At 35.8% G+C, this 9,573-nt stretch overlaps 1 protein-coding gene across 1 annotated transcript; it reads left to right on the top strand.

Moving 5' to 3' along the window:
* Nucleotides 1–935: 935 nt before the first annotated feature.
* KCNN2 (potassium intermediate/small conductance calcium-activated channel, subfamily N, member 2) lies at nt 936–9,569 on the top strand. Its single transcript, XM_009876211.1, has 4 exons — nt 936–1,044; nt 2,374–2,501; nt 7,004–7,073; nt 8,978–9,569. Exons 1-4 carry the CDS (start codon nt 1,018–1,020, stop codon nt 9,263–9,265), a joined length of 513 nt encoding a protein of 170 aa, XP_009874513.1. The 5' UTR covers nt 936–1,017; the 3' UTR covers nt 9,266–9,569.
* The last annotated feature ends 4 nt before the right edge of the window (nt 9,570–9,573 follow it).

Here is a 9,573-nt window from a genome sequence, read left to right as displayed (position 1 = left end):
TTGTTGGTTTTGTTTAGTTTTTGTTTGGTTGGTTGGTTTTTTTTAAATTGCTAAGGCAGCAGAGTTTATTAATAGTGGAAAGTAAATGGTAGACTCTGGATATGTCCAGTAGAGGCTGCTTCTCATCACCTGGCTCGTATTAGCCTCCTTTGCTTTATTTTCCCTCAAGAAAACCTTTACATTTGAGATGCTGATAAAAGCACTGCCATTCAAAGGGGACAGGCACTTACTGGCTTCGTCCTGTTGCGAACATGCATGTCCATGTATATACACACCTATGTATACAAACACACGGCACAAATTGGAAAATTGATATTTTCTCTATCTAAGTTTTGAAGAAATGGTCTTGTGTGTGTGTGCTCTTTTTAATAAGATAAGCAGAAATACTACAGGAAAAGATTACTGAAGACTAAGAGAACAACAGGGAAGTATATTAAAGTGATTAAATACTAAATTTATTATTATTTTTAGGCCCTATGGAAAATCTTGAAATTTTTCTGTGTATGTGTGTGTTAAATACGAATCTAATCTTATTTCCTCTTTAGCAAATGCTGTAGCCTTGAGATAGTTTATAAGAACAGGGTATTCTGCATTTATTTACTAATATTCTGGGTTTTAAAGTGGTTTTGATCACCCGCTTTGTTTATACACTAGAAGTGGGATATGTTCAAATTTTCAACCCATGCAGGAATAAAAGCAGAACTTTTAAGCAATGCTGCTCACTAATTATTTTGATGCCTTGACAGTTTACCAGCCTGTAATTACTGACTTTTCCTATTACTTTGAACTGAAATAGCTGTAGCATGTTCACTATATTTACCAGGGATGAATCACCTGATGCCTGCCATACTTCTACAGCAAAGGAGAAACTTCCACTAAAAATCCTGCAAAATGCAGTAGTAACATCTTGGGGGGTTGTTTTATTGTTTTCAGGGTGCTGGGTGCACTGCACTGGTGGTAGCTGTGGTGGCAAGGAAGTTAGAACTTACCAAAGCTGAAAAACATGTGCATAATTTCATGATGGACACCCAGCTAACTAAAAGAGTAAGTCACACTTTATATTCACAACTGAAAAGGAAATATGTTAATTTATTTCTGCATTTGTTTTAAATAGTCTCCTGTTCCATTCTCCTACTGAACTTTTCCATGGGTGTGATTTTGCAAGAAGGAGGATTCGAATGCCTTGAGCTTTTCTCTGAATTGAAGGCAACTGCAAGTTCTCAGTAGATTTTGAGGATCTGAGTATTCTTCTATAGAGGGTTCTTGCAGCTGGAAGATAATTGTTATAACCAACATTTAAATGCTGTGAAAATAAAGACTATTATATTAAACTAAAAAACTTCCATGCAGCATATGAGAAAAATTTATAAAATTTTTGTAGCTAAAATAGATGAAATGACTGACATATCCAAGAAGTTCAAGCTATGAGGGTTGTTCTTAAGAAAAAGACATATTCATGGTTTGCGAGTGAGACAGTCTTTCCAATTGCTTTGTCTACTCAGTATGGGATTCACTTTGTGGCACACAATACTGACGTGTCCCGAAGGATGTTTGTAGATAATACTATTTTTCTAAGAGACTATTTTTAAAAAAAACTTTAGAAATCATTGGAATTTCTGAAAAATATTTTAAAGTTTTCCTTAGGTAACACAATTTAAAAATTTTCCTTTGCAAGTAATGTAGTCATTTGGTTGTTAATCAATATTCAGCTGAAATTTTTTGACTGTTGTTTTAAAGCATTCTTCAAAATTCTGGAGGGATGAAGAAGGAACTGTAGATACTCTTACCTTGAATATTTTATGGAAAGCCTCATTTGAAAAAAACTCTAAGCACTTGTAAAATAGAATGCTGGCTGCATTAATTGACAAGCTGTATTTTCAACTCTGAAAATGGTAAAAAAGGAACAAGAATAAAAATTCAAACAAAAACTCAGTATATTCAAGCAGCTCTAGACATTTAAAAGACTGCTAAATTGCTAAAATAATTAAGAGATACCAACCACAGAACAAGAAAGAGAGAAATTTTATGATCCTATGAAATACATTTAGCTAATTATCATACAGCTAATTCATTAGTATTTCCTCACTGTAATTTATATTGCCATAGAGACCAAACAGTGCTAACTCTTTAAGGAGAGACAAATTATTCCCCAGAGCTGGTCCTAATGTCAAGTTTATAAGTAAGGTAGGAATTGCTCAGCAGTCCCCTTGGTCCATTTACTGCTTACTGCCCTCAGTGCTGCAGCTTCTTGATGTACCCGCTTCCCACAGTTAGGCAGGGTCTTAACTGCTTTAGAAAGAGTTTATACCAGAAAACAGAAGACATGACCTAATCCTACTTTTGTCAGCCTGTTTTTTTTGTTTTATTAAACAGGTGAAAAATGCAGCGGCCAATGTACTCAGGGAAACATGGTTAATTTATAAAAATACAAAGCTGGTTAAAAAGATAGACCATGCAAAAGTAAGGAAACATCAACGCAAATTCTTGCAAGCTATTCACCAGTAAGTACTATTTTGCTTTAGTTTTCCTCTCCAGGTGTTTTCTTTCTGAGATACCCTCTCTCTCACTATGACTCTTATTCCCCATGTCCTGTCCTGCCTCCTCCCTTCACTCTGCATCTGCTCTCTCTTCCCTTCCTAGAACATTGCTTTTGAGGTTGATTTTTCTCTAAGACAAAGACGAGGTTTCAATGCCTTATCTGTTTACCAAAATAAAATAAAATAATAAATGGCTGTGTAAGTCCAATACGGTGTAAATCAAACTTGTTTATATATTCTTAGAAGTTTTCCATGCTTCTTGAATTATCAAAGATTTTTTTTTTTATCTTTTGCCACTGAGACTATCCTTTGTTGCTACATATTTGCGTACAGGTAGTAAGGTACAAGCTACAATAGATGGAAGAAAATGAAAAAAAAATCATTTGTAGTAGATATTTTAATAATTTAAAATCAGAATGATGTGATAGGAGAGAGCCTGTGCATATGTATGTTGTGTTTAATGACTATGCATCAGGAGTCACTGTACCGCTCAGTAGCAGTTAGCTGCCTGTCTCCACTATATAGTCTCAGCGCATAAAATCAAACATTGATGTGTCAGCTATGACCCTTGACATTTGTTATGGAAAATTATATGCCAACAGTCTTTTTGTGATCGTTGAGCACCGCTAGCATGATTCAGATGAGTTCGTCCTCTCTACTGAAATCTTAAAAGATTGAAAACAAGCCTAAGAACTGTTACTAGTGGTAGGTTTAAGCGGAATTACAGTATTGCTTAACTATAATGATTTATCTAAAATTCATAGTACATACTTTTCATAAAGCACATCCAAACCCCCAGAATTGCATGATGGTTCAGTTACCCTTTCCTGGACTGCGTGGGAGAAAAAAAGAGACCTTTGTCACCAGGAACCACAGATTCTTCTTGAGGAATGGTCAGGCCCCATGCCATTATTTGTCTGCTCTATTCAATGTCCCCATCTAGCCATTAGTACAATCTATTAAATTAGTTTCCATGAGATACGGGGGAGATGTAGATAAGTTTCATTTCGAGGTGATGTTTTGATAACTTTTGAATTTCAATCTGTGACTGAGCTAGCCTGTGAGGAGATGTGAGGGAGGCATCCCTTATGAAAAAAAATAGCTACATGTTATCTTGCAGGAAAGACAGGAAGGAAGGGCCTGGTTATCGTATTCCCTGTTAGTAAATCTAGGATAAAAGTCGTTATTTCTCTGTTTCGTAACAGTTTCATAGCTAAGTCTAAGGTATGAAGTATTCTATAAACCTTGATTACTATATTAGATGTAGCAAACTTGAAGGGTTAAATGTTAATGTGCTATTGGAGAAATACTTGAAAAAATAAAAGGATGACAAAGGTCAAGGCATTTTTTATGGATCAAAAAAGTATATTTTCCCAGGTCATCCTGCTTCCCTTAAAGGGTTGGGAGGTGTAGAGGGGTGGCCGGGGTTCTGGGATAGAGGGTGGCATGACCTGTACATCCTATGCTGGAAGTGAATCCTTGATTACAAAGCTTATTCCTTAACATTTTAACTTTGCTATTTATTTTGTGTGTCTCTGTGTATGTGTCTGTGTGTGTCTGGTGCACACATGTTGAAAGAAGAATCTTAAAAGCACAGCAGGCTCGATCTGCAGCTTTATGTCATTCAAACCCTAAACAGCTCCACAGGATGTAAAGTGTTGTTCTGCACCTGCCTTAAAAATTCATTAATCAGGTTGGGTGAAGAAGGTGATGGCAGTAATTTTTTCCTAGCTGTGCTGGCTAAACTTTGAACAGCTATGTAAATAATGCACTTCCCTCTGTTGTTTAGTGCTTTGCATACCATTTCCAAAACATTTGTATTTAAGCAAAAAAAAAAAATATTTCTCAATATACTGAAGAATGCACCTTCTTGTGCATCTTTGAACTTTTCTCGAGTGGCTCATAGTAGTACATAGCTCTTTTCCATCCTTCTGGTTTCTTAGGTTTTTACTGGTCTTCCTCCTTCAACTTGCCAGCCATTTCACTGGAGACAGAAATAAAAGGAATGAAGTTTCAGGGCCGATTTCAAACAAGAATCCAGAGCAGACCATGGTGACAATCTCATGGTCGCAGCTCTAAAACTTCCTTCACCCGGTCTGGGTCTTTTTTGCTTGTCATGCACACTAAGTAACGTGAAGGTGAAATCATCACTCTAAACAATACTATTAAAAGTCATTTTATGTATTGTATTAATAAGAAAATCTACAGATGGTAGTTAATGGAAAGGTTTGAAGCTATTGTAGATTCCTTCATCAGAAATTCAAGTGAGTTAGATTCCACCTCAGGTGCTTACTGATTGAAATAAGTAGCAACTCCCTAGGACTTCCCACCTGCTGAATCGAGCCCACTGTGCTCATTTGGTTGTTTTAGTATATTTTACAGTTTGTTTTCTTTTGTTTTGTCTTTTTATTTCAACAAAATGAAAATAGAGCTCGGAAGTAAGTTGTAAAAGCTGTTCCTTTTTAAATTTGCAGAATATACCACTGTCTGCATGCAAAAAATAGAGTCTTTATTTGTGAACTTAAGTGGTCTGATTGCTGCCATGGAAACGCGATCCAGAATCATGATCTTTTGCTGTGATAAGTGAAGTTTATAAAATCAAGACATTTCGTATTTTCTCTAAATGAATTTAGGAGTGAAAGTCTGACCATTTTCTGTAAATCCAGTTGCTGCAGCTAAAGACTTGCCATTACCTAGAGACACATTTTCACTGTCTGTTTTATGTATTGTGTTGGTTACCATGAGGAACTATCATGTTGGTGTCAGCCGGTACTTATATTGCTACAATAGCAATGGACTTCTTATAATTTTAAAATTAAAATACTAACTGACAAACAAATGAGCCAATGAATCATAAGAAAAGCAGAAAACACATGTTCTACGAATTGAGAGATGCTTACCAAAACACTAGGGTTATAATTTTACAGTGAAATCATTACATGCTTATTTTTGAGTAATTATTCTGTTCTGAGACTGTAACAGTATAAGCCTGTACCTTGGAGACTTCCATATTTTTGCTTTAGAATAGCTCCAGCTCATATCCTCTAAAAGCACTATTCCTACAGTCTGCATTTATGTTGTGCTCTGGAGGAAGACTCCAGCGGAAGAAGAGCATACGACATTACAGTAACAAGGTGCTGGAATGTCACTTTTATGTGACCAATTTACTTCTGCCTTAACAGAGTTATTTCTATGTGTTTCAAAATATACTTCACTCTTCACAACTTATTTTCTCATGGCAGTTAGCTTAGATAAGAAAAGAGATACTCAGTAACTAAAGATAGTAGCAGAAACTTCCTGATTTTGGAATATCTCCACGAAGGCTTTCTTTAAACTAGCTTTCAGAGTAACAGTATCACTGAGAAACAGGCAGAGTGTGCATTGGCAACTCACCTGCCACAAAATACTGCTGAACTTTATTTCATTTGACAGCTAACCACGTGGTTATCTTGGTTGGCCCTTGACATATTAGTAGACTGCAAGGTCTCTTATCACTCATTGTTTATAAACTGATATTTTATGTTTTTTAATACTATTTTCTGCTTAGAACAGCAACCAGAACAGTCATTGAAAGTCCAGGTGTTTCTCTGTTGGGAAATGTTGAAAAAATAACTCTTAAGGGAGAAATTGCTTATTTGTGAAAATCGTATCTATAAACGACTTATGTAGTAGTTAATCTGAAATACGCTTTGTTTTGTTGAACACATGAGAAAGGTCATGTATATGTCTTTCAAAAAATCTGCATAACTAGTAATAATGCAGATGGGTAGGCATCAAAGAGAAAAATACCCCTTGCCACTTTTTTCAATGCCGTACTTCAAATAGCACATTGAAAAGAAATGTCTAATTTAAGTTTAAAATGTAATCATGTTTAGATTCACAAATTATGTAAGAAAATCAAATGTATTGGCAAGTATGTTGGTTATTTAGCTGCTGATCAGATGGAAGTTCTGTTTAATGTCATGAGAAACTCACTTATCACTGTATTTCCATCAGGTTCAAACACCTGCTAACCCAATCCATTTCCGACAGAACAGGGCTAATACCTGTATCTAGTCATGTAGACATGGGAAGATTCTTGATTGCGATGACATTAATGACAAAAAAAACTAGTTGTTCTATGTTTCTTCCTATATCTACTTGTCATGATACTGAGGCTTTGAGGAATGTTCTGGCTTTCTTTCATGTAGTCTGGATAAATTGTTATCTCCCTTTCTGAATTCAATTTTGACCATGGCAAATGGTATTCTCAAGGACATCACATTTCCTTGCTCTTTCCTTTTTTGCGGTGTTGAAGAAGCATGCTTCTCATTGTAGCAGGCACATGACTGATTCTGACTTTACACAAAGTAGCCAAGGCATTGTCCATGCAGTTATTTGCTCTTGTAAGTTTTGTGCATGCTTTTTAGAAATGGTAATATGACCACATATGCAAAACAAATCTGACTTAAAATTCCACCTTTTAGATTAAGAAGTGTAAAAATGGAACAAAGGAAACTGAATGATCAAGCCAACACTTTGGTGGACCTGGCAAAGGTTAGTAAGCAATTACTGTTGTTTTAGTATTCATCCTTTCTAAATGAAGAGTTTGTAAGTGAAAATTTTAAGAACTATACATACAGATATTACAAAAAAGTTTGTTATTTGCAGAAAATGGAAATATGTATGTATTTGTTGGTAACACCTACTACATGAAAGATCTTGTTTATGTTTCTGACCAAAATTTGAATGCACTGTGATTTGTTGTTTCTGGTTTTGTTTTGTTTTTTTTGTTACATTGAAAAAGATTTCACAATTGGGAGGCTGATCCTGAGAGCTCCTAAAGTGACTGCAGTGGTCACGGTAAATGCTGAACTGTGAGTGGGCTGTAGTAGTGTAGTGCTGTGTAGTAAAGAGACTTCCCGTCTGGTGATAGTGTCTGTGCTGTGTGAGGGGCTGAAGTACAAAGTCTCTTATGCAGACTGGAATTTTAGGTTCTGGATTTCTATTCCTGTAGTCTTACGCAGCAGTGACTTTGGACAAATAAATTTAGGTCTGCATTTGTTTAAGTCTTTATAATAAATAATAGCCACCTACTTTGCTGATATATCATAAGGCTTTCTAAGTTGTTTTAAAGACATTTAAGATGCATGAAACAGGCTATTTGGATGCAAACTGCTTGTCAGTTGTTGCTGGGATTTTTTATTAATACAAAATAATAACTAGATAGTTAGAGGGTTGAGCTGATAGCATTCCAGGCTTCACATTAGACCTCATCATTTAACAGTTACTTTCATCTTAATTTGAGGCTACCTTAGAGACATTAATGGTCTTTTCCTAAGGGTTTCGTGTAAAAAACTCAAAAGTCTTCTCAATTTAAAGTGCAGCAGAGAAAAGATTAAACTTTTTGGTGTCCGCTTTTGCTTCAGAGAATGACCACACAGCTTCAGTTCCTGAAAAATACATTTCAGTCTAATGCTTCTGGCAAATGATAAGGATGTTTCAAACGCTATTTAATGTAGACCACTTTGCTTTCAAGGGTTGTGCTAGCATCTTGAAACAAAGGGCAAAGAAATGGGTTATTGACATTCATACTGAAGTGCTTTACACTTCAGGCAGTCAGTCTTTCAATTAATTTTCATTCCCTTTGGATGATTTATAAGCTCCAACCAATTTGTCTACTGAATTACATCCACTTTTGGCTCGAATTTAAGTCTAATTTGAAGTCCTAGTCCATCAGAGGGAGAAATTCAGTCATTATTTTTAACCAGTTCCAAGTGTCTATGAAATAACACATTTCAGATGGCATATCTACTGACCGCTATGCCATTTTTAAGCACACCCTATACACTTGCTGTAACCAAACACTGTTTTGTAGAGGGCAGTTAGATTGGGGAATGCAGAAGTAGAGAGACATGCGACTGAGTTTTTACTCCTTGCACTACTTTTCAAAACCAATCCATCCAGCTACTCATAATACAGACAGTTTAAGAAAACCTGGCCAGTTTAAGGAGAAAACAGATGAACAATGTTTGAATGAGGGTGTTTAAAAACCAGAGGAAATAACAGATATCTGATGGCTTTGGAGCCTTTGGTCTCCTGGTTGCTCATGGCTTTGGAAGCTGTGGTCTCCTGGTTGCTTACACAACTTGACTGCAAAGCTTAGCATGGTGCATTTCTAAGCACATGAACTTCTCTAAAAGCTGTGGTCTTTTGTCTAATTCATTTAGACCTTGACAACTAAAGTGCCACTCAAACTATATTAAGTTTTTGTTAAACAAATTTAATAGAAAATATATTCCAAATCTACAAAGAGAATAATTTCATAAGACTATATATTGTTATAATATTCATATCCTTTTTTTTTTTTGTGAAGCATTTACAAACCCTTGTAGAGTTGTGCTGCTTGTTACAGTATTTGTAAGGTCTCTAAGCTTTTGTTTACATCCTTCTACTTTCAGACTCAAAACATCATGTATGACATGATTTCTGACTTAAATGAAAGAAGTGAAGATTTTGAGAAGAGAATTGTTACTCTGGAAGCTAAACTGGAAACTTTAATTGGTAGCATTCAAGCTCTTCCTGGACTGATTAGCCAGACAATCAGCCAGCAACAAAGGGATTTCCTCGAGGCTCAGATACAAAATTATGATAAGCATGTTGCCTACAGTGCTGAACGATCACGATCTTTGTCAAGAAGAAGGAGATCATCCTCTACAGCGCCACCAACTTCATCAGAGAGTAGCTAGAAGAGAATAAGTTAACCACAAATAAAAGACTTTTTGCCATCATATGGTCAATATTTTAGCTTTTATTGTAAAGCCCTATGGTTCTAACCAGTGTTATCTGGGTTCTGATGTCAGAATCCTGGAAACCTGAACACGTTTTAGGCCAAAATGAGTGAAAACTCTTCTTTTTTTCCCCCTCCTCCTCTCAGATGCGCAGTGAATGCACCTATTATTGCTCTATTAGATTGTTCCTCCTGTAATTTCACTAACTTTTTTTCATGCACTTCAAACAAACCTTACTACTACAATATAATATAATAAAATATATT

This window comes from Apaloderma vittatum, unplaced genomic scaffold (genome assembly GCF_000703405.1).
Source record: "Apaloderma vittatum isolate BGI_N311 unplaced genomic scaffold, ASM70340v1 Scaffold44929, whole genome shotgun sequence".
Taxonomy (NCBI): Eukaryota; Metazoa; Chordata; class Aves; order Trogoniformes; family Trogonidae; genus Apaloderma; species Apaloderma vittatum.
This window is presented reverse-complemented; position numbering and strand designations above follow the sequence as displayed.

Bases quoted from the DNA above. Each gene is read 5' to 3' on its own strand.
- KCNN2 (XM_009876211.1), top strand. From the start codon at position 1,018: ATGATGGACACCCAGCTAACTAAAAGA. The intron at 1,045-2,373 runs GTAAGTCACACT...TTTATTAAACAG, and splicing joins ACACCCAGCTAACTAAAAGA to GTGAAAAATGCAGCGGCCAA. The intron at 7,074-8,977 runs GTTAGTAAGCAA...TTCTACTTTCAG, and splicing joins CTTTGGTGGACCTGGCAAAG to ACTCAAAACATCATGTATGA.